This window comes from Helianthus annuus, chromosome 10, assembly GCF_002127325.2.
Source record: "Helianthus annuus cultivar XRQ/B chromosome 10, HanXRQr2.0-SUNRISE, whole genome shotgun sequence".
Taxonomy (NCBI): Eukaryota; Viridiplantae; Streptophyta; class Magnoliopsida; order Asterales; family Asteraceae; genus Helianthus; species Helianthus annuus.
This window is the reverse complement of record NC_035442.2, coordinates 126,735,802-126,761,303: the sequence shown is the minus strand read 5'-3', so window position 1 is coordinate 126,761,303 and position 25,502 is coordinate 126,735,802. Positions and strand designations below refer to the sequence as shown.

Below are 25,502 nucleotides of genomic sequence, written 5' to 3'. Positions count from 1 at the left end.
CCATTTGGAGGACCAGTCTCGATTCGGTGACCGGTTGGTCCACGTCCGCGAGTTAGTCGGCAATATCTTTCAATCGTTGAAAATAGTCATTCAACAAGGAGCAAGAGGCAACGATCGTGTTGGTGAAGGCGCAAAGCAAAGAAGAGGTACGGGAGTTTTTGTTATTGTGAAAAATGGATTGAAGTTTGTTCCAACGCTTGTTGAGCGGTTGTTTCATCTTCCAGAATTCGGACAAGAAGGCTGTCCGAAAGGGTAGAATAAATCCATTGGAGTACAATGGAATCAACTTTGGCCCATTCGTCGAAACGCGGGTCCGATGCAGCTGGTGGTTCGGTGCCATCGATATGTTGCAGAACGTCATATCCCTTGGCATGGAGCTTAAAAAGCTTGACCCATGCCGAGTACGTGACCTTCTCACCATCGAGGGTACGGATTTTTTTTTGAATGTTTGTAGCCGAGTAAACCGGGTGGAGATGTTTATGATCGGTCGTAACCGAGGTAGTTTGTTGTTGTTGCTGTTGGTCAGCCATGGCACTGAAAAAAAAATGGAAGAAGGTGTACTGAAAGTGAAAGAAGAAAGAAGAAAAGTGGGGTTTAGGGGAATAGGTGGTATAAGGATCTGATTACAATGTAAACATGCGAATATGTTTGGGGAATTGACTAATTCTCCTTGATTGATTCGATGATACAGAATGATACAAAATTATATACAGGTCCAAAGCAAAACTGAAGGACCAATGAATGTTCTCCTATAATTATGCTTTCCTAATATACATGATTTGATATTAATATTGATATTATTATTTCCTCTAATATGATCAACTTTTTTGTTTTGGCGTGTTTTAAAACACACTGGAGGGACGAGAATTTGACCAATAGGACCGTTGCAATGGTCATTACAACGGCTTGAAATTTATTTTTTTTCTTTTTTTACTTCTCACCTATATATATATATATATATACACACACACACTTCTACATTTTTACAAACCCAAACTCATACAATACTTCCATTTTACAAACAAAAACCTCTACAATTTCAAATATTAAATCATTTTTTAAAAAAAATGGGTTCCCCTAGTTCCTCGTCCATCGCAAATTATTACTAAAGAGAGTTTTTAGTGGATGATGGTGAATCCACCGATGAGGAGGTCGAGCAAGAGGTGGTTACGAGTGCTTGTCAACTAGCGGTGAGATATGTGAAGCATTGTCGCCGGCCCGAACGTGAAATTAAAACAAGAGATTATATTGATCGAGACCGACATGCGGCAAACGATCGGTTGATGAAAGATTATTTCGATGAGGTGCCAACATTTCCAAACCCAGAAGTTTTTAGGCGTTGTTTCCGAATGAGTAAGCGTTTGTTTCTACGAATCGTCGACGACTTGGAAAGCAACTTCGATTATTTTAAACAAAAAGCAGATGCAAAAGGGACACTTGGATTCACCGGAATTCAAAAGTGTACGTCAGCGCTACGAGTTCTTGCTTACGGAAACACGGCCGACATCAACGACGAGTATTTAAAAACGGCCGAGAAAACAACGCGAGACACCTTGGAGCATTTTTGTCGCGGTACATTCCTATACTTTACTATAAAAATTACAAGTATTTTTTTAAGCTTATGGTTGTATACGTTTGTTTTTATAAAAGTATTATAGATTTGTACAGTGCACGTTATCTGAGAACGCCCACATGGGACGACCTTCAAAAGATTTACGAGGTACATTCTGCTGAGCATGGTTTGCCTGGTATGATCGGGAGCATGGATTGCATGCATCGGCGTTGGGATAACTGCCTGACCGCATGGCGAGGTCAACACACACGGCGAGACCAATAGGGACCTATTGTTATTCTTTAGGCGGTTGCCTCACAGGACCTTTGGGTTTGGTCGGCTTACTTTGGCGTGGTCGGGTCATGCAATGATATAAATGTTTTTGAACAATCTCCGTTGTTAGAGAACTGGATTTCTGGCAGAGCTCCAAAAGCGTCTTTTTACGCAAATGGAAACTACTACCCTCATGGATATTATTTGTGCGACGGAATTTATCCTAGGTATTTGATTGTCGTGAAGACATTTAGTGATCCTATCGATGAAGAAAGAGCACACTTTAAAAAGGTACAAGAGTCTTCATGAAAAGACATTGAGAGATGCTTTGGGGTTCTTAAACAATGATGGCCCTATTTGAGAAATCCTTGTCGTGCATGGACCAAGCAAAAAATGAGAGATGTTATGTACGCTTGTATAATCATGCACAACATGATTTTGGAAGACGAAGGAAAGACGATATGCCAGAATTATGTACCGGAAGTCGTTCAGGAGGAGCATCCGCAAGCGTCAATGGAAGAATGAGTGAATAATGCATGAGAATTGCGTTACGAACCCTACCATTCCGCGTTAACGGTTGATTTGATACAACACGCATGGTCGGTTCGGTATATCCCACCTGAGGGTGAAGAAGAAACAGAGGACGAGGAAAACGAAGATGACGAGAATGACGAAAGTGAAGACGAAAATTAATGTATTTTATTTTTTTAGTAATTTTTTTAACTTTACCCCTTTTTATTTTTTTTTATGTTTAATATTGTAATTTTTTTAATTTAAAAAGAAGTATTATTAGTTTTCAATTTAAAAAAAAAAAAAATCAATAATCGTGTAATGATTGGTTGGGGCATTATTGGGCATTATTCCAATACGCCTATTTTGTAAAAACGTCCAATAATGTCCTCTTGCTGACTGGATTGCCACGTGGCAGAAAACGCCCAAGGGCGGGGGCATTGTTGCTCAAACCACTACGCATGGTCTTAGGGTGTCTGGGGCGCCTGCGGGGAGGGGTGCGGTTTGTGTACTCCCCGATCGGGAACACCGCCGCGGACCCCTCGGTGACCCAAATCGGGGACTGGGGAGCGGGTATCATTACCGTGTGAAACTTGTATATTTTTGAGTTTTTTTTCCTTGTGATTTTGTAGGAGGATGAAGAACAAAGAATTTGCAGGTGAAGATGAAAGTGTAGGTTAAAATGAAGAAGAAGAAGAAGGGAAGGAGGAAGAAAAAAGAAGAAGAAAAAGAATTTTCAAATATAACCATTAAGTTTTATTTTTAATTTAAAAAAACACTTAAATTTTTTTATTACTTTTAAAAATACCCCTCAAACTTGTTTTTAATTAAATGAAATGTTTTATATTTTATTTTTATTTAGTTTTAATTTATTTAAATTATCTTTTATATTTATAAAAATCTATACTATATAATAAAAGAAACCACTTTTGGGACACTTGTCATCATATTAGAGCATCTCTTATAGATAATTATTATTTTAATTTAATCTTTTTTAATTAATTATAGATAACCATCCTATTAAATATTATTTAATTTAATATTTTATGGATAATTATTATTTAGTTTAATCTTCTTCTCAGTTATAATATTATTTAGAGAAAATCACGATTTTGGCCCCTGTAGTTATATCACTTTTACCCTTTTAGCTCAAAAAAGAATTTTTTTAACATCTGAGCCTCCAACGTCTTCTTTTCTAACCCTTTTGGCCCCTAACACTAACCCCATCCATTAAATGTTAGGGGCCACAATGGTTAAAAAAAGACGTTAGTGGCCAAAAATGTTAGAAAAAAAGACTTTGGGGGCTTAGATGTTAAAAAATTCTTTAGAGAAAATTACGATTTTGCCCTGTAGTTATATCACTTTTACCCTTTTAGCCTAAAAAAGAATTTTTTAACATCTGAGCCCCCAACGTCTTCTTTTCTAACCCTTTTGGCCCCTAACACTAACCCCATCCATTAAATGTTAGGGGCCAAAAGGGTTAAAAAAAGACGTTAGGGGCCAAAAAGGTTAGAAAAAAGACGTTGGGGCTTAGATGTTAAAAATTTTTTTAGAGAAAATTACGATTTTGGCCACTGTAGTTATATCACTTTTACCCTTTTAGCCCAATTTTTTTTAACATCTAATCCCCCAACGTCTTCTTTTCTAACCCTTTTGGCCCCTAACTAACCCCATCCATTAAATGCTAGGGGCCAAAAGAGTTAAAAAAAAGACGTTATGGGCCAAAAAGGTTAGAAAAAAATTCGTACAATACACGAGGTTTTTTAAGGATATATATTTTTTATTATTTAGTACAGAAAATTACATTTATTCAAACCGTGTAATACGCATATTTTTAAAGATGTAATTTTTTTTATTATTTGGTATATAAAATTACATTTATTCAACCCCTGTAATAAATGAGGTTTTTTAAAGATGTATTATTTTATTATTTGGTAAACAATATTACATTTATTCAACTCGTGTAATACACGTGCTTTTAAAGATATAACTTTTTATTTTGTATATAAAATTACATTTATTCAACCTGTACAATATTGTTCTTATAGACATAACTTTTTTATTATTTAATATATAAAATTATATTTATTCAACTTGTGCAATAAAAAAGGTTTTTAAAGATATATTGTTTTATTATTTAGTATATAAAATTTATTTATTCAACCCGTGTAATACACGGGGTTATAACCTAGTATTTATATAAAAAAAATAAATCCAAGTCCCAAGAGAAATTGATTCCCATAATGTATCGTCCTCTTTTTTTTTAATTTCCAGAACAGTTTACGCACTTACTAATCATGCTTCTAAATCGACACATTTTATCTACTATCGAATCGAACAAATTAATAGCAACGTTGGTTAGTTGCTAACGAAACACATAAAGTATACATAAATAGTTGGAGCAACAAAGTGAACCCTTATCAGATGGATGTTCAAATATTGGATGTGGCACGGTGGTATCGGCGGTGATTCTAATCAAAAGTTTGATCGGGGTCAATGGAAGTATAGTATGATTAATGATGCTAATCAATGAGTGTACATTGTTATCCTAGCATTAAGATTAAGTTTTCATTGGTTGGAACCTACTGATTGGAATCCGGGTTATCATTGATCTTGGAGACACGTTATAACACAAATATGGCATGCCATTCTTATAAAAATCATAGACATAATTATATTAAAATTGCTGAAGGATACAAGTTTAAAGTAGAATTCGCTGTTTAAGGATACAAGTTTAAACTAGAATTCGCTATAAACACTTAATTATTCAAATCTTGAAATTTAATCCAAGATTTTTGAAGTTGCAAAAATCTAGGTTCAATGATAAATTACCAGAGTTTGATAACTCTAAACTTCTACACAAATAAATAACACTATAAATAGATATTATTAACGAAAAGGACCATGACAGCAAAATTCATAAAACAACAATTAATGTATTCAAAATCTGATTTCAGTAGCTGTTGCCTTTACTCTAGAAGACATCGATCGATATATATATTTATGTTTTAATCGATCATTATCATGAGATGTATAAACACTCTTGATAATGTTATTGATAAAGAGTAAAGAGTGAACCATGGAATTATCCTTCCATTATTTAGCAAAAATACTCATTCTTACATATTCACTGTTCAACTGGGTACTACTTTTTGTGCCCTCTACCATTGAGTGCACAAATCCACATTCATTTGACAATACACCTCAAACACTCCCCATCCAACTCTTTCCGTTATAACCTCTAATAACAATACAAATTTATACTTATCAATACCAACCACTAAACCAAGAAAAATTTGTTTGGTTTATCTAAATTACGTATATGATTACGAGTCTGTCACAACGTATGCGTCCTTTATACTAGTTGAATCTAATATATTCAAAATATTATTTATTTTGTATATCTTTACTAGTCTAAGTACATGTGTGTTACACGGGTTATTCAAAGTAAATTATATTATTTAACAGTGTTGACATAAACTTTGAAATGAAAGAAACGCTCTATTACTTATGTAACCGACGGGATGATTCGCTAAGCCATCGGTGTATGAGTCAATTGATTAGATAATTAAAAAGGGAAATTGGCATGTAGTAATCCCACCTAGATCTTATTGGCCATTAATAATCTCATATCAGAATATTCCCCCACCAGTCGCACCTTTCACCTATTTTTCCTAGAGTGGTCCCCCGTTAAAAAAACTTTACGGAGTTAAGCATCATTAGATAGCCTTCCCTTGTATTATTTTTCTTTGTTCAAAGCGCCGCATGGTGTTTTGGACAAGTTAGAGGCATTACGAAGGAGGTTTTTTTTTTTTTTTTTTTTTTTTGGGGGGGGGGGTAATGATGAAAAAGCAATTACGGCATGGGTGTGTTGGGAAAAGGTGCTATCTCCAGCTAAAAAGGGTGGATTGTGGTTGGGGTCTCTCAAAGACATGAACATTAGTTTAATATCAAAGTGGTGGTGGAGATTTAAAAACGAAAAAGATAGTTTATGGGTTAAGACAATAATGACAATACATGAACATAATCAGTCATCATCATATTTACCGGTCAAAGAAGGGATTGCTGGTACTTGGAACACAACAGTTAAAACAGGTAAGGATATGGAAACATATCATTTGGATCCCAGCAAGTTAATGAAGGAGGTGGTGGGTAACAGTAAAAACATCAGTTTTTGGTTGGATTGGTGGGATGGGGACGGCCCTCTAAAGATAGATATCTTGTTATTTTTGGATTGGAGAGACATAAAAGGGTAACGGTGGAAGATCGTGTATCGGGATGGGATTGGAGGCAAAGTCCTATTACATCAGCTGAGCTTGGGGATCTTCAACAAATTTCGAGCATTATGGAGTCTCTTTCGTTGAGTTCGGCCCCGGACAAGTGGTCGTGGATGCTGGCACAAGATGGGCAATTTTCGGTAGCTTCGCTTAGAGCAGAACTGAACCGGTTTGCGGTGCCTTTTCATCCGTACGACTGGGATAAATGGGTGCCAAAAAAAGTAAATATATTCGGATGGTGTGGGATTCAAGATCGGCTAGCAACGCTAGCAGGTCTAAAAAGAAGAGGTATGTTACCAGAATCGGCGATATGTAAACTGTGCGGAGAACAAGAATATGATGCCGACCATTTATTTACTGCTTGTTATGTTGCTTCGGTTCTTTGGCTTAAAGTGAGTGTGTGGTGTAAAATCCCACACATTTTTGCTTTTAATACGAAGGATCTCTTGGAATGTTATAAATAGAATATAATTGAGGTGCGGAAAAGGAGATATGTTAAAACGGTTATCATAACAACGTGCTGGATGATTTGAAAGGCAAGAAACAAGCTCATTTTCAACGGAAAAAGGGTGAATATAGACGCGATATTCGGAGAAATGCAAGCAACAACATTCTCTTGGATCAAAAGCAGGGCAAAGAAAACAAATTGGGAGTGGAATAATTGGCTGAAATTCGATTTTGGGTAGATTTAGTTTTGATGTTAGTTTAAACATAAATATGTAATCGGGTGTGGTGGTTTTTTCAGGTGGTTGGCTAGTCACTTACTAACCATTTGAACATAAGACTTTTGTAATATTTGGTGTGGAATGAAAGTATAATTTGTCGTTAAAAAAAATCATTTTTAAAATAAATTTAAAATTTGACTATATGAATCTTGAGTTTTCTAAGCTAACTTACGCACACACCACTCCTCCCAACAGAAATGATGGCATATGTGCCGGCGAAACGCGTATAGAAATGCGTTGTGGTATGGTCACACCCCTAAAAATGGTGTCCCACCATTAATGTCATAAAGAAAGTATGATGGTGTAAATAAAAGAAAGCCACCAAAAATTAAAAAAAATATGAGAACTACAATGAATTGTTTTATTTCAACGAGTACAGACAATTATAACACAATTCAAGTTTGCCACAAAAACAAATCAAACCCGCAACATCTACAGACCCCATCAAATGCACACACCCAATCGTTGGTGAATCGTGATACATCAATCCATTTATCCGCATCATCTTCTTGCAAACCTTTATTACGTTCTTAAAAATTATTTGGTATTGGAATTAGCCTACACATGCCATGACTCAAGAAATTTAAATGCTTTGGAGGGAAAGTTTATGGGTGTGGTGGCCCGGGTATGATGGGATGATGTTTCCATTTTGGAGGAAGGGTGGGTAGTGGAGGAAGTTTAGGGTGTGAAAATGGTGGGAATGGTTTTTTATGAACTGGCTCCGGCTTTGGTTTGGGCTCCGGCTTTGGTTCTGGCTTGGGCTTGGGCTCCGACTTGTGCTTATGCTCTGACTTGTGCTGATGCTTTGATTTTGGCTCTTGCTTCGGCTCTGGTTTAGATTTTGGCTCCGGCTTGGGGTCTGGTTTTGGTTTTGGCTCCGGCTTGGGGTCTGGCTTTGGTTTTGGCTCCGAGTTGTGCTTATGCTCCGACTTGTGCTTGTGCTCTGACTTATGCTTTTGCTTTGATTTCGGCTCTTGCTTGGGCTCTGGTTTTGTTTTTGGCTCCGGCTTGGGCTCTAGCTTTGGTTTTGGCTCCTGCTTGGGCTCTGGTTTTGGTTTTGGCTCCAGCTTGGGCTCTGGCTTTGGTTTTGGCTCCGGCTTGGGCTCTGGCTTTGGTTTTGGCTCCGGTTTAGGCTCTGGCTTGGGCTCGGGCTTAACAACAACCGGTGGATGATGGAAATGATGGTGAAACCTCTTATACCAAGGGTGGGACTTAGGGTACGACCCCCAAAGGGTGGCGGAAGTGCAAATTGCCGAAGAGAATTTGAGTTCTTCGATGGGTCCAAAGGTGTGTTTTTTGTTAGACTTTGACACAAAAGTGATCTTAGAGGCTTCTAACCCATTGTGAAATGCACAAGGTGCATTCGCTGCGTTGTGGAGTTGCACGTAACATTCCTCACTCAACATTTCGTCTTTCAAGATTTCTTGAGGAAGGTTTAACTTGAATTGTCCTTTCTCATCAAGCTTTCCAACACCTCTTGTTTGGAATTTACCATCTTCAAGCTTGCAGTCAATGGTCACTTTTAACCCTGAAAATCAAAATCAACCATAGTCAAGACACATGATCAAACATATGCTACTGATTGTTGGATCGAATTGGAGATGCCACGACTACAATTGTTTGCATTAAGATAGATATATTTACAATAAGTGACATAGTAAATATTAGTACCTGATAATGCTTGGCTTGCCTTGATGTTATTCTCCTTGCAATCAACACATTCTCCAAATCCAACTACCTCCACGGTATTAGCACTGCCATAACAAAAGTTCCCGGAAAAGAACAAAACCAAAAAAAGCCCAAGAAGAAAAGCGCACTTCATTGAGAGGCGTTTAGAAAATAACTTAGAATCTCAAAGAAAAGAACATAACATAAACTTGATGTTTGAATGAGTCTTGAACTAATTTCTACTTGTATATATAGTAGTGGAGCTGATCAATTATGGGGCTGGCTAACCTATAGGGATGTAAATAGCCTCAATTGCACCACATGTATAAGTTAGTATGCATGTTAATGCAATATATATCTCCACCAACTAACTGAAAGTTTCACATACATATATTATGACCCCTGTTTTTACACTCTCGGAGATCTAAGTTTAACATAAATATTATGACCGATGATGAATTTAATTCACCTACACATGTTGTACACTCTTGGGGGATTAAGTTTAACATACATAGTAATTTCACACCCACCTCCAAGTGCTTCATAGTAATTTCACACTTCTTTTAGTATTTTTTATAAGACAAAAATCATAGAAAAAAAAAAATCATAATCAATCATTTGCGTCCCCCCAAATCCATTTTTCGATACAGGAGAGAAGATAAATTATGAGTTCTAGTATATATTTAATGATGAGTGTAATTATTTTGATTATTAACTTCTATGCTATGAACTAACAATATTTGTTGATTTAGGATAGAAAGCTTAGTTCTAACTAGTAGGATTTGCCTGCATGATATCATGGGGTGGGAAGTCACTTGGTATTGGTTTGGTTCGTTACACATGGGAATTTGGTCGGTTTCGGTTCCGTTCGTTAGGGTTAGGGAATCGATATGGTACCGGTACTCGGTTTAAAGTCATGATATATGTTTCAAAAGAACATGATTTACACTGAAAACCATAAAAAAGAATGTCGGTGCCAATTCCGATATAAACGATACCGGTACGTATCGGTTCGTTTTGGTTCGTTAAGGTATCAAGTATGGTACCTACATTTGGTTTAAAGTCATGATATGTCTAAAAGAATGTGTTTTACACTAAAAACTATAAAAACGAATACCGGGAAAGGACATAAATACTAGTAATCATGTAATATGCTAATTGTTTTTAAAATTAAAAACCTACTATTGAAATACCATACTCAAATCAAATTGTAAAGAAAAAAAATGTTCGTTTTTATGATGTATTTACATTGTTACTGTAATCCTTTAAAGTCCAATGTGACGCATCGGTTAGTGCATCTTTAAGAGTAATTTATGTTAAACATTCCTAAGTTTACATTTGATGTGCGTGTTTTTCTTACACTATCTTACACTATTTATCATGGTTTGAAATATAATCCCCTTTTTAAAAAGGCATATGTCTCTAAAAAGTGGGTTAGCCTTACATTACAGATTTTACTTTAGACCCATAGACCATAAGTCCAAACGCCAGGGCCTTTCTTTTCGTTTGGAGTAACATGTGTTTTCGTATTAGTTTATTACACAACAAAAGAAATTTATGTATCACATTATCTAATAAGTATCATTTATGATCAGTTAAATTTAATTTTCTTAGAACGTCTCCTTTTTAATATATATAGAAAGCACAAAATTAGCGGTCAAAAAAATAGTAGCAACCACAAGATATACAAGAAAATACAAAACGAGACCTCAACAATGGGCAAATAAAAATTACACCAAGATTCCTATTTAAAATTAGGAATGTTTGCCCTATATTTCAACCAAAGGAAACCAGTTGCTTTAAGGCCAACAACAATCTTTTAGCAGTTCTTAATCCTAATTTTACTCCTATAAACCACTTGTATCTGCACCTTACATATTTGAACCTTCCACCTCTATAAGACACCTTACCACTAGTATGTTGTATCTCTTAAGTAAAATGTTTAACTTGTTTACATAGTTTTCTTTTTTATAATTTTACATTACGACAAACCATATGAAAATATACTTGTTTAAGTAACCACTGGGTGTCAGCCCAGTGGCCACCGCACCCCGCAAAAACCGTGGCGACTCAGGTTCGAATCCCGGCTGCTGCCCGCCCTTACCTGAAGTCCACTCGGCTGGGGGACTCACCGCCAGATGGCTATGCGGTAGTGCTATCTGGGGAGGGAGAACCCTCCCGGGGCTAATGGTACCCCGCAATTACCATTTTTTTATACTTGTTTAAGTAAAATATATCTATATTAGTTTCATGAGTAGTGAGTTAAATAGTGAGTTAATTAAGGTTCGAGTTATTCTGTCCCATCAATATATCCATCATTACAATATCTTTTAATTAAGCAAAGAAGAAACATGTCTATATTTAGTCTGGTATACTCTAACACCCATAAGTGTTAATCCTACTTGGCATCTGTTAACACATGTCATACCGTTCCTGGAGAGTGGTAAGGGGCATTAAAAGTTTCACGTGTTAAGATGTTAACTAGGAGAGAGAGTGAGGGAAGCAAGCATAGGAACATTTGCACACACACAACATGCTATATATATATGTATTTTAATTAATTTAAGGGCGTTAATGGGGGTTAAACCAATTCCTTGGTATGAGGTGAAGTGAAAGAGGGTTAAGTGGATGATGTAGCGCCTAGGTGTCGTCAAGGGGCGTGAAAGTATACCCCATAGCCTAAAAGTTTATAAATGGTATTAGCGCATGAAATTGATTCCCATAATTTATCGTCATCTTCTTTTTTATTTTTAGAACCGTTCACGCACTTACTAATCATGCTTCTAAATCTATACATTTTATCCACTATCAAAATCGAACAAATTAGTAGCAATGTTGGTTAGTTGCTAACGAAACACATAAAGAATACATAAATAGTTGGAGGAACAATGTGAACCCTTGATCAGACGGGTGTTCAAATATTCAATGTGGCATGGTGGTATTAGAGGTTATTCTAATCAAAAGTTTGATCGGGGACAGTGGAAGTATAGTATGAATAATGATGCTAATCAATGAGTGTACATTGTTATCCTAGCATTAAGATTAAGTTTTCATTGGTTGGAACCTATTTGAGAGTTCAGGATCTGACGGGTTTAAACAGAAGTTTGGATAGAATAAAGCTAATTCGGTAGAAGTCTCGTAAGAATAGTCATAAGTAAAAAGCTGCCATTAATACCCAAAGAGTATACATCGTTGATCGGCTGGAGAGAGCATCAGCAATCTCTCCAGCCAAACTCCCAAAACTTAACAGCTAACGAATATACGACACTATATATACATGTGAGATTTGGACGGACGAGTACTTCCGTGCGGATGTAGTTATATCTGCACGAACGAGTTACATTTGTATGAAAGTGTTACATCCTTACGAAATTACATCCGCACGAATGAATTACATCCGTACAAACCTCTCTCGTTCTCTCCAAAGTCATGTGTTCGTATGTCAACTATACAATATTTAACACACGCTCTATCTAGTCTATTTGCATAGTGGCAGACATACATAATATGCACTAACAAATTCCCCCTTGGTCGTCACTGTCGAATCTTGATCTTTGAAAAAAAGAGTCGTGTTTGAATATTTGCAACTTCAATCAAGCATTTAATATCTTCAGATAATTCCCCCTTGATTGATGATTCGGGCTTGCGTTCCCCCTGAAATGAATCTTCAGGTCTTAGTTTGCATGGTTTCCAACCCCCTCTGATTTGCTATACAGCAATCTTCACGAATAGTCACCAACTTGAAATAACACAATGTAACTTCTCCGTTTCGACTTTAACCACATCCGCGTTCGGTTTTAGCGCATTCCCTTGCTTGATCCTCTGATCTTCAAAAACCCAACCGGCAATTGATAGAAACTTCGAATCACCACACCAGTAAACTTCAAGTCTATGAATACCCATGAAAATTTGAAATCCTGTTTTCCGTAATCATATTTAAGCACACTCCTGAAAGATTGATTAGTGTAAACGGTAATCTCCACAATCAGCAAATCTTCATCGGATCAAATCATCTGGTAACATATTCAGATATCAGAAACATTCTTCCACGATCAGATTCACATTCTTCCTCTTCAGTCACGATAACAGATGTATAGTCTTCTCCGTTAGTCCAGGGAGCAACTTAACCAACAAATATTGTAACACCCCGTGTTTTCAAAAGTCAAAGTCAAAGTTAAGACTGACTTCTTTGACTGTAATTAGTCTAATTTGTGTTTTCTTTGGTTGTATTATGTGGAGTAAGTGTTATATAATCAAGTAATCGAATGCTCATCAATGCGAAACGCTATGCGACTTTTAATAGCAGGAAGTATCAATGCGATAAAGTCAATTAATCAATAATCAAGCTAATCAAATCATCATCGACCTCGAAACTCGAATTATGCGACTTTGGTGTTATTATACGTGTGTGTGTGCCTGGTGTGTTACTTGTGCGTGTTACTTTATGTTATGTGTGTGTGGTAATCAATCGAAACTCGAATCGAAACCGAAACTCAATCGAACTCAATCGAAATCGGATTATGATAATTGGTGGAGAAAAGATAGTGCGAGATATAGATGCTTGTATGTTAGATATAGTGGTTGGGATTAAAAGTAATTTGAATAGGAAACTCTATCGTATTCGTATCGTCCTCAATCGAAATCGAAATATCAGAAATCGTCGCACCGAACGCTCGAAACAGGCAGCTGAACGATCAGGCTCTCAGCCGATCGAACAGCCCAGCCGATCGGACTGACTGTCCGATCGGACAGGCTGTCCGATCGGGATACCTGGCCGATCGGCCAGCTCTTTCCTCTTTTGGCATCCTATAAATACCCCTGTCATTGTCATCTTTACCACCATTGGAAAGCTCTGACCGACCAGCTCGTGCTCTCATCCTTTTTCTCAGATTTCTCTCAATTCCGGTAAGATTTCATCCTAAATCTTGTACTTCTCTGATCTATGCACGCTCCTACACCTTTCTATCTTTCAAATCTTAACTTTTAACCGTGAAATCATCAAGATTCAAGTGTTCTAGGATGATGTCATCATGGTGTTCTTGAAGAACTTCATGTTTTGGCCTCAATCCACCAAGAATAACTTGGATCTAACTGAATTCCACATAAACAAACAAAGATCTGTAATAGATCTAAACAACAACACGGTGTAAAGGATTGAAAGATGGATTTTCCAACTTTCTTTCAACTCTTTTACACTCAATGCCTTCAAACCGATAGAAATGAAGCTTGTTTTGACTTACTAATCATACTAGTAGTTGTGCGGTTCAAGATTCAGGTTCTATCCACGAGGTTCACCGATTTCGGGTTACATGTTAAACTCTGTTCCGAACCATTCACCGGCCGGACTTGGGTGATTCCTGTCCGATCAGGAGAAACAAGTAAGAACGAGGGTTCTATGATTTGACTCGTTGTCAAATTTCCTCAATATAACGACAAACAATTCAGAACAGCCAAGTGTTAGACGAACAGGATGACCAGGTCAGGAAGCTGACCGATCGGCTAGCACATGGCCCCACACTTTAGCAATTTCATGAAGCCTAGTATTGAACGAAATGCTGTTCGATCGGACTACTGTCTGATTGAATTACTCTTCGGATCATGAGATACTATGCTTCAACACTTAATCGATTTTCAACCTGTTCGATGCATTGGAGTGCCGCCCGATCGAACATACCGTCCGATCAGGTGACACTCTGCTAAGAACTTGTTTACTGAAATACCTAACCGATCGGTTAAGCCGGCCGATCGAACGGTCCGTTCGATCGATCGACCTGAAAGGTAAGGATACTTCAATGTTTTCAAATACTGCAACAAAAACCTCAAAAGGTCAAACCATCATACACAAAAACATCTTACTCAGAGGAAGAAACAATCCACTCGAACAGCCCATCCGATCGGACCTACCGACCGACCGGACAGGCTGTCCGAATGGACTAATAATCGAACGGACAAGCCGTCCGATCGGACCTACCGTCTGATCAACCAGGCTGTCCGACCTTCCACACTTGTTTCCATTTTACGCATTACTCATCGTTATACTATCGAACTATTTAGGCTAACCTTACTCTCAAGCGCTCCCTTCAATCCATCAACCGCTGTGAGTATACTCGAACCCTTTTTGCTTTAGCACTTTTGGGTGTTACATACGTTACTTATCTAAATCACAATCGAACACACTACTCAATTACTTTAAACGCTAACCGTTACTGCATGTATTACGTGACTAAATGAATGCTTGTTGTTATGTTTACACGTGGAATGTTGTCTACCTGCCTTAACGACGATAATACTATAGTTTGGACTCAGCACCCGTTTACACGGGGGTTGTTAAGGACAATTACTTGCATGGATTATGGTGGTAATCATGTATTGCGAACCGCCTCGGGCAGTCAACCCGCAGTCATTGGTATCGATAGATCCATGTCGATAATTAACATGCTTCGTTTTCCTCTGTGTACGTGCTGGTTATGCGTAAACTATTTCGAACTCTATATGCTATTATCAAACTTGTATGCTCATCTTTATATTTTATGTATTGACTTTATTTTAACGTATGTGACAGGTGTTTAAGATGCTTAGCTGCTAGGAAGGCGAAGCTAGAATAAGAGTCTAGAGCATAGTTGTCTGTAGATCTTGCAGGACGAGTCTCTAAGACATAGATAGACAATATTTATATTTAAATCTGAGTTGTCAGAACAGAATATTTGACTAGTTGTTATCTGTAATAATTTGTTTTACTATTTGAGGTACGGTATGGGACGTATTATATAAATTGAATAGTAATGATAGTTGTTGTGGAGACTTCTGGACAATCTGTTTCGCTCAGTGCCATGCCCCGATGATTCCGCCATCGGTTGGGGTGTGACAGATATCATCATTCCCTGGCGGTTAGTCCGAAAAACAATTCCTCTGCTTAAAGATTAACCATTCTGACACTTTAGACTATCACAGAATTATCAGTTCCGAGATATCTTTTAAGTATCGACAATACTAAAGCATCTCCTGGCGCTAATCCTGCTAACCGGCTTGTACGAAGACTCGGGACTCAAACCCTAAGACATCAATCTGGCCATGATATGAAGAATTTGAACATCCTATGATCACTGACTAACGAATCCAGATTTTATGCATCCCGGACAATCTGAAGTCGGAACCACCCGAATGCTGTTGCACGTCTGAATTTCACAAATGTCGGAATTTCAATATATTCTGATGAACTTTTTATTCCCCCTCATTTTTTTTGCAAATTCTAACCTCTCTAATACTTATTACTGGATTTCCCCCTCAAACTTGGCAAATTTAGTCCTCTCTGTTCACAGAAAAACTCAACTATGTGGAAAATATATCATTTTGGTCCACAAAAGTCAGTTTTTCAAAAAATGCGGATTTTTCTTGTTGCCCCATTAATAGTTACTATACCAGATGATAAACAGTTTGCATAGGTATCAATGACTAACCCAATAACTTCAACATTATGTGATTGCATCATCATATCTGTTCTCTGAAGCCCCCAACAGTGTCCCGGAACAGCCCGTAATTATCGTTAAAAACTCGAAAAGATTTTCAATCACCAAATTTTTCTAGACACTCGTCTTATCACCATGATCAAAAAATGCCTCTTTTTTGGCATTTGACTCATTCTCGCGGATGAAGTAGGTTCATTCGTGCGAAGAGATGATTTTAGAACGAATATAGGCTAGTTCGTGCGAACGTGAGTCTTTCGTGCCGATGAAAGCTTTTTCGGGCGAATGAAGTTAGTTCCGTGCGGATGTATTACATTCATATGGGCGTATTCCTCCATTCGAAACATAGCTGATCAAATTTTTCGATCTAAAATATTTATTTCTTCGACTTTCATGATGATTCTTTCACAGACTAGATCGCAATTCATTTGCAAACAATCCTATGGTCTCAATTTTTATTTCCTGTTCGTGAATTGACCATTTATTTGATTATTTACGTTTAAAACCCATAAAACCCATAGTTCATGAGCGTAGGTGATTCAATCAATTGTTAGATCGATTGAATAGGTACCATAGCTCTGATACCAATTGAGAGTTCAGGATCCGACGGGTTTAGACAGAAGTTTGGATACAATAAAGCTAATTCGGTAGAAGTCTTGTAAAAATAGTCATAAGTAGAAAGCTTCCATTAATACCGAAAGAGCATACATCGTTGACCGGTTGTCAGCAATCTCTGCAGCCAAACTCCCAAAACTTTACAACTAACGAACACACGACACTATATATACATGTGAGATTGGGACGGGCGCGTACTTCCGTGCGGATGTAGTTAAATCCATACGAAAGTGTTACATCCTTATGAAATTACATCCAAATGAGTTATATCCGCACGAATGTGTTACATCCGTACGAACTTCTCTCGTCCTCTCCAAAGTCATGTGTTCGTATCTCGACTCTACAATATTCAACACACGCTCTATCTAGTCTATTCGCACAGTGATGGACATACATAATATACACTAACCTACTTATTGAAATCTGGGTTATCATTGATCTTGGAGACACGTTATAACACATCTGGCATGCCATTCTTATAAAAATCATAGACATAATTGTTAGAAAATAATATATATTTTGGGGATCAGCTTGACATCATCTCCCATTTTAGAGTTTCCTCATTCAACCATCTTTAGGACCGTTGTCCTAGAATCAAGGGTGGCCAGTAATATCAATTTATTTGTTTCCTTGTTTGTGTTTTACCAACCAACTATTTGTTGGTTCTTTTCCTCTGTAAAGAATATATCAATTCACAAAGCAATACAATTCAGATTATGCCTCTGTATTCCATCGATCATATGGTATCAGAGCAGATTTGATCGATCTTAAGATAAACCCGCTCATCTTCTACCATTTTTTTCCCTTCAATCTTGTCCAAATTCTTTGCAAACCCACAAACCAAAGCATGTCCGATGACTCCAAGAATGATGATCTTGCATTGCAAATCACCAATCTCCTCAAGAATAGTATCAATAACCAAAATCAAACACAAAAACAAAGCCTGTCCGACTCCTTAAAAATCAGCCTCAAATTGAACAGCCAAAACTACGCCTTGTGGTCTCGGATGATTCGAGTCGCAATCGGTGGCAAATCAAAACACCTCTTGGGTCACTTAACGGGAGATCCAAAACCCCCAGAACCAACCAATAGCCAATATGAACAATGGGAACAAGACGACTTGGTCGTATTCTCGTGGTTGATACAGAATATTGAACCTGCCCTCGCCAGTAACCTAACCGAATTCCCGACAGCCAAAACATTGTGGGACGCGTTAGTCGTTACATATAGTAGCGGAAAAGACAAGTTACAAACTTTCGATCTTCATGTAAGATCGAACGGCATAAAACAGGGCGGCTCTCCTCTAGAAGATTTTTGGATTGTTATGCAGGGAGTATAGGGAGAAATTGAGAGGAGAGACCCGAACCCTATGACATGTCCTGCTGACATCGCCACGTACAACAAACTCCGGTCAGAACAGAAACTTTTTCAATTCTTGAACGCTCTCGATCGACAGTTTGACCCGATAAAAAGGGAGATCCTTCGGTGGGACCCGCTACCCTCAGCCGAGGGCGCCTACGCCGCTGTTCGGAAAGAAATGGCACATCAGGGAATCTTAGGAACCACCGATAACACATCCCCGAACGGTGTGGCGGCTGGACTAAACACCAGCAGGTCGCACGAACCCGAAAGTCTAGGGTTTCTGTCAAAAGGGCGATTCAATCAGAAAAACACCAATCTTGGTTCATCATCCCGGATCGATAAAACAAAGCTTAAGTGTGAACATTGTGGTATGTCCAGACATACCAAGAACCAATGTTTTCAACTTGTCGGCTACCCGGAATGGTGGAACGATGGTCACAAAAAAGGGAAACCAGATGGGGGTAAATCCGTCGCTAACATTGGAAAAACAGAGGAAGGAAACCGTGTAGGCGGCGGCGAGCAAAAGAACACCGGCGACAGCGGCTTTGGAGGTTTCACCTCAACCGGTTTTGAGGCACCTGAAAGTGACGAAGGAGGTATTGGGTTTGGGAATTTTTTCTCAGACCCCTCTTTTTCTTTATTTGATTTTAGCTTTTTCAATTATGATATCTCCAAAGTTGCAACACGTTTTTCCAATTATGATATCTCTAAAGTTACAACAACACCCCTTAAAGAACCTTTTTCCAATTATGATATCTCTAAAATTACAACAACACCCCTTGAAGAACCTATTTATTGTGATACTGGCCAGAGTGCTTTAAACAAGAAAAACAAGTTTTTTTGTCAAAATAATATTTCTAAGATAGTTTCTAAAAACCTATCTAAAATTTATTCTAAAAGGAAGCATAAAATAACTAAAAGGGAAACCAACAGGAACCATGGACAAGTCAATATGGCTCAAAATTGTGAAAAATTTGATAACTCGTGGATATTTGATTGTGGTGCCACTGATACTATGACATTTGATGTATCGGATATAGTATCACAATCTAAACCCAGGGTTAATTATATTAAAACCGCGAATGGGGGAGAAGCTCCTGTAAAAGGAGGAGGGGCTATTGAGATATCACCAACCTTAAAACTCTCAAACTGTCTTTATGTTCCTTCCTTATCACATAAATTATTATCTATCAGTCATGTCACAAAAGAATTAAATTGCACAGTCTTGATGCATCCTACCTTTTGCATATTACAGGATATCAGGACGGGAGCGATCATTGGGCGTGGCACTGAACGTCAGGGACTGTACTATGTGGAGGAAGTGACTCAACATGGGAATGTGATGCTTGCGCACGGAACTATGAACAGAGAAGCTTGGCTTTGGCATAGGAGATTAGGACATCCTTCTATCGGTTATTTACATCTTTTATTTCCGAAATTATTTCCTTCAAATAAACCGTTAAATTGTGAGACTTGTGTTTTAGCTAAAAGTCATAGACATACTTATAAATTTAATAACACCAAAGTTGATTCACCTTTTTCACTTATCCACTCTGATGTTTGGGGACCTGCTGAGGTTATTGGAGGACAAAATTTTCGATATTTTCTTCTCTTTATTGACGATTGCACTCGTATGACATGGATTTATTTTTTAAAAAACAAATCAGAAGTGTTTGATAAATTCACAGCGTTTTATACCATGATACAAACTCAATTTACAACCAACATCCAAACACTTCGATCTGATAACGGAGGGGAATTTGTAAATGATTCTATGAAACTTTTTTGTCAAAGCAAAGGGATTATTCACCAAACAACTTGCCCACATACTCCCGAACAAAACGGGACCGTTGAACGAAAAAATCGCATTCTTTTGGAAATAACTCGGGCACTTCTAATAGAGTCTCAAGTCCCGAAATCTTTTTGGCCCAAAGCTCTTGCTACTGCCACCTATCTTATTAATAGACTTCCTACTAAAGCCCTTGATCTTAAAACCCCGCTAAAAGCTTTGTCTGATTTTACTAAACTCCCACCAACCCTCACACTTGAACCACGGGTATTTGGATGTTCCGCCTTTGTCCATATACCCAAAACAGATCGAGGGAAACTCGGCCCATGTGCTGAAAAGTGCGTCTTCTTGGGATATGGTATCAATAAAAAAGGATACCGTTGCTATAGCCCAAAAAGACGTCATATGTATACCACCATGGACTGCAACTTCCTTGAAACCGAATTTTTCTATACTGCCCAACACAGTGGTCAGGGGGAGAAAGAAATTGACACCCTGAGTTGGCTAAAATGGGTTCCATCCTCACAAGAAGCTGTTCACAATACCCAAGATGAGTCACCGACTTCTCAAGGACCTGACAAATCAACAAACAGTGCCACGAACCAAGATTCTCCTATCTTGGTTCCTGAGGTTAGCGACTCTCAAACCTTTGAAGGTCATCCTCAAGATGACCCTCAAACTATTTTTTCTGACAATAATGAGTTTAGTGATTACACATCTAATAATATCTCTCATGACCTTGAAACTAATGATATCTCTGATAACCATGAGACACTTGTAGAACAGCATGTGCAGGAAGAACCAATACAAGAAGAAACGGTGGAAAAATATGTTCTACCACCCAGAACCAATAGAGGTGTTCCCCCAAAACGTTACTCTCCTGAAAAAGAAACAAAGTCATCAAGGTATCCCATGGCAAACATTGCCAGAGGCAATCTTTCCAAAGAAGCACAAGCCTTCACTTCATCCTTATATGACGAAGAAATTCCTAACTCTATGGAACAAGCTTTAAAGTCACAAAATTGGAAGAAAGCAATGGAAGAAGAGATGGGAGCTCTTATAAAAAATGAAACATGGGAAAAGAGTGTTCTTCCTCCAGGAAAGAAACCTGTAGGGTGTCGTTGGGTCTTCACAATCAAACACAAACCAGATGGAACCATTGAAAGATATAAAGCCCGGCTAGTTGCAAAAGGGTACACGCAAACATACGGGATTGACTACTCAGAGACCTTCTCCCCAGTAGCAAAGATTGATACAATTCGTGTCCTTTTTTCCATTGCCGCAAATCAAGAATGGCCTCTTCTCCAATTTGATGTTAAGAATGCCTTCTTACATGGAGAATTAAATGAAGAAGTCTACATGGAACCTCCACCTGGGTTCATAGGAAACTTCAAAGATAAGGAAGTATGTCGGCTAAAGAAAACTCTATACGGACTCAAACAATCTCCCCGGGCTTGGTTTGGAAGATTTACTCTAGCAATGAAGGGATTTGGCTTTCGACAAAGCAACTCTGATCATACTTTGTTCCTTAAACGAAAAGGTACTCTAATAACATGTTTAATTATATATGTTGATGATATGATTATTACAGGAAATGACAAAGAGGAGATCGAGAAGTTAAAAGCGAAGTTGTTCACAGAATTCGAGATGAAGGACTTAGGAAGACTAAAGTACTTCCTTGGGATTGAAGTTCTGAGGTCCAAGCAAGGAATTTTTATATGCCAAAAGAAATACATCCTTGATCTTCAAGCTGAAACGGGAATGCTTGATTGTAAACCAGCTGACACCCCAATGATAGCCAACCAAAAACTTTACATGGAAGACGGGGCAAAATTGGCAAACAAAGAAAGATACCAACGCCTAGTGGGTAAACTTATATATCTTTCACACACTCGCCCAGATATCGCATATGCAGTTGGGGTTGTCAGCCAATTTATGCATCAACCTCAAGTTTCTCATATGGAGGGAGTGTGGAGAACTGTTAGATATCTCAAAGGCACTGTAGGGCATGGGGTTCTCTTCCAACCCAACAGACACTTAGAAGTCCAAGCATATACAGATGCAGACTGGGCAGGAGATAAAAAAGACCGAAGATCAACATCTGGTTACTTCACTCTTGTTGGTGGGAATCTCGTTACTTGGAGAAGCAAAAAGCAAAAAGTGGTAGCTCTATCCAGTGCAGAAGCAGAATTCCGAGGGATTGCACGAGGCTTGGCCGAAGTTTTATGGATACACAAACTCTTAAACGAGATTGGATTTACTCAAAACAAAACTAGTACAATAATGTGTGACAACAAAGCCGTTATACAAATTTCAGAAAATCCAGTTCAACATGATCGAACAAAGCATGTAGAAGTTGACAGACACTTCATCAAAGAGAAACTTGAATCAGGGGTTATCAAGCTCTCCTTTGTTCGATCAGGAGACCAATTGGCAGATATTCTAACTAAAGCCGTTAATGGGAAAATATTTCATCACTGCCTTAGCAAGTTGAGCATCGAAAATCCCACTACTCAACTTGAGGGGGAGTGTTAGAAAATAATATATATTTTGGGGATCAGCTTGACATCATCTCCCATTTTAGAGTTTCCTCATTCAACCATCTTTAGGACCGTTGTCCTAGAATCAAGGGTGGCCAGTAATATCAATTTATTTGTTTCCTTGTTTGTGTTTTACCAACCAACTATTTATTGGTTCTTTTCCTCTGTAAAGAATATATCAATTCACAAAGCAATACAATTCAGATTATGCCTCTCTATTCCATCGATCATAATAATTATATTAAAATAGTTTAAGGATACAAGTTTAAAGTAGAAATCACTATAAATACTTAATTTTTCAAATCTTGAAATTTAATCCAAGATTTTTGAAGTTGCACTAAATCTGACGATGTGTTAAGAGGTGACACAAGTATTGGTGGTGTTTCTTTTATATTCTTTTTAAAATTATACATGTGTCAAAGGTCGATGTTGGATTATCAACAAAGCATTTTCAATCAAGTCTAATAATCAAACAACGACGGATTATAATGAAAATACAAATAATATTTATAACCTTAGTCAGGTGCGGATCTAGTGTTTAACAAGGGGCAACGCCCGCTACCGCTTGGCGCTCCAGCGGTAGTGTAAAATTAGTGTAAATTTTGGAAAAATTTGACGTTTTTTCGATTTCTTCGTTACCGCTTTTTTATAAAACATTACCGCTACGAACAAATCCTAGATCCGCCACTGACCTTAGTCACACTTAATATTTGAATGGTTGTATACATTTTTCATATGATAGCGTGTTAGCTAGCTACCTTAACATATTCCCAAACTATAAATTAGAAACATGTTTTTGCATTATATACTTGTAATATGTGTATTGAGAGCTTTTCAAAAAAAAAAAAAAAAATTGTATTTTTCACCTTCAATCCAATTGTTTTTATCTTTTATAAATTTGCAACATAATCTTGCATTGTAAGTTGTACATTGTGCATAATTGTTGTTTCATGTCTAAATTGGTTGTAGTATTGGTTGTTAGTTTTTGTAATTCCTAAACTATAAATTAGAAACATGTTTTTGCATTATATACTTGTAAAATGTGCATTGGGAGCTTTTCAAAAGAAAAAAATTGTATTTTTCACTTCTAATCCAATTGTTTTTATCGTTTATATTTTAACCCCTTTGACTTTTTTAAATTTAACCCAAAGCTTTTCAACTTTTTTAATTTAACCCCAATACTATTTTATTTTCAACTTTGGTTGCGAGTCAACATGCAGCAACATGCGTATGAGGTTCAATATTTTTTGCATGTTTTTTCCCGTTTGATAGGCAAGTCACAACGCGTCTATTTTTCTCCGTTTGACAAGTTTGTCACAACGTGCAGATTCTAGATCGACTTAGTTATTCTTTTATATGTTTTACGTTTTTGTCTAACTGTTTCGCATTAACACGCCATAACGGACGTACGTGGTTCAACGATTTTACGTATTTTTTGTTTGGTTTTATGTTTTACTTTTTTTATTTAATTTATTTTTACAAGCTCTTCTAATATTGGTGTTCGCTGCCAGTGGCTTGGCATTAGTGCTACTTGGCATTAGTGCTACTTGGCACAATTTTACGAACGTATTTAACATATTAAGTTTGTTGCTAATAATTTGTTTCGAGATTACCATTATACCGCCTTTACTTAAGAAAAACAATTTTTTTTCACATGTTTATTTTTATGTACGTACCAGTATAAATTCGATTTGCTAATACGTTTTCGTTTAAAAAAACATTTTTATGTTCATATTTTTAAGTACGTTTCGGTATATATTTGAATTGGTGTATGTTTCGACGTAAGCTTTTTTAGGAAACGAGTCAGGTGATGTTTTGTAAATTTTGTTTCGAACCAAGTGGAGTCAAATTGTGATTTGTTTTTTCCATTTTTTTTCAAAAACTCTAATTCATCTCTTTTGATTATACGTGTCAGCTTTTCCATTATACCCGTTACATTTTCTATGTATGACTCGGGTCACATATAATACGTTATGATTGTACGGTATAAATTTGATTTACTTTATATTTGATCCAATTGCAATGCTTATATAAGTTACATTGAGTTCAATCAGATACGTCGAAATGTGTGTTTTCAAATGTTTAACGCATCACATAACGTTTGGACTAATTCGTTCAATGTTTACGATGTACCGCGCCGCAACGCGCGCGGGTGTTATATCTAGTTCTAATTGATTTGTTGGTAATTGATTCAGACTCTTATATTTCAATCACTATACGGAAAATTATAATCCAAGATTTTTTGAAGTTACAATAATCTAGGTTCAATGATAAAATTACCAGAGTTTGATAACTATAAATAGATATAATTCACGAAAAGGACCATGACAGCAAAATTCATAAAACAACAATTAATGTATTCAAAATCTGATAAATCAGTAGCTGTTGCAATTACTTAGACATCTGACATCTCGATATATATTTATGTTTTAATCGATCATGAGATACTAGGTTATAGACCCGCGTATTCAGTGGCGAAACATAAAATTTTCGACCGAGAGCGGAAGTTAATGGACCTAAAAATTTCTATAAAACTGGGGGGTTGAAAACGTATACACCCAAAAATTTCTATACAAAAACTACATACTCTCCACTACTGAGCGAAAAGTTCGGGGGTCGGTCACGCCCTCCCGCCCCTTAAAAGCTTTGCCCATGTGCCTATTACACGGGTTAAATAAAGACAATATCTTACATAAACCCGTGTAACACACGAGACTATAACCTAGTG

The 25,502-nt window shown here is 37.3% G+C and overlaps 2 protein-coding genes across 2 annotated transcripts; one reads left to right on the top strand and one right to left on the bottom strand.

Annotated features, from left to right (window-relative positions):
* Positions 1 to 545: 545 nt before the first annotated feature.
* Positions 546 to 2,997, top strand: LOC110881351. Its single transcript, XM_022129637.1, has 5 exons — positions 546 to 609; positions 1,123 to 1,572; positions 1,659 to 1,748; positions 1,956 to 2,116; positions 2,968 to 2,997. The coding sequence occupies exons 1-5, from the start codon at positions 546 to 548 to the stop codon at positions 2,995 to 2,997; spliced, it is 795 nt and encodes a 264-aa protein (XP_021985329.1).
* Positions 2,998 to 7,677: 4,680 nt separating this feature from the next.
* Positions 7,678 to 9,226, bottom strand: LOC110884756 (proline-rich protein 4). The gene is made up of 2 exons (XM_022132476.2): positions 9,009 to 9,226; positions 7,678 to 8,865 (listed from the first exon to the last, which is right to left on the bottom strand). Exons 1-2 carry the CDS (start codon positions 9,157 to 9,159, stop codon positions 7,943 to 7,945), a joined length of 1,074 nt encoding a protein of 357 aa, XP_021988168.1. The 5' UTR covers positions 9,160 to 9,226; the 3' UTR covers positions 7,678 to 7,942.
* Positions 9,227 to 25,502: the final 16,276 nt, after the last annotated feature.

Coding starts and splice junctions, on each gene's coding strand:
- LOC110884756 (XM_022132476.2), bottom strand. CDS start 9,159: ATGAAGTGCGCTTTTCTTCTTGGGCTTTTTTTGGTTTTGTTCTTTTCC. Junction 8,866..9,008: donor GGCAAGCCAAGCATTATCAG/GTACTAATATTT, acceptor TTTGATTTTCAG/GGTTAAAAGTGACCATTGAC.
- LOC110881351 (XM_022129637.1), top strand. CDS start 546: ATGGAAGAAGGTGTACTGAAAGTGAAAGAAGAAAGAAGAAAAGTGGGG. Junction 1,749..1,955: donor TGCTGAGCATGGTTTGCCTG/GTATGATCGGGA, acceptor CTCCGTTGTTAG/AGAACTGGATTTCTGGCAGA. Junction 2,117..2,967: donor AAAGAGCACACTTTAAAAAG/GTACAAGAGTCT, acceptor GTGATTTTGTAG/GAGGATGAAGAACAAAGAAT.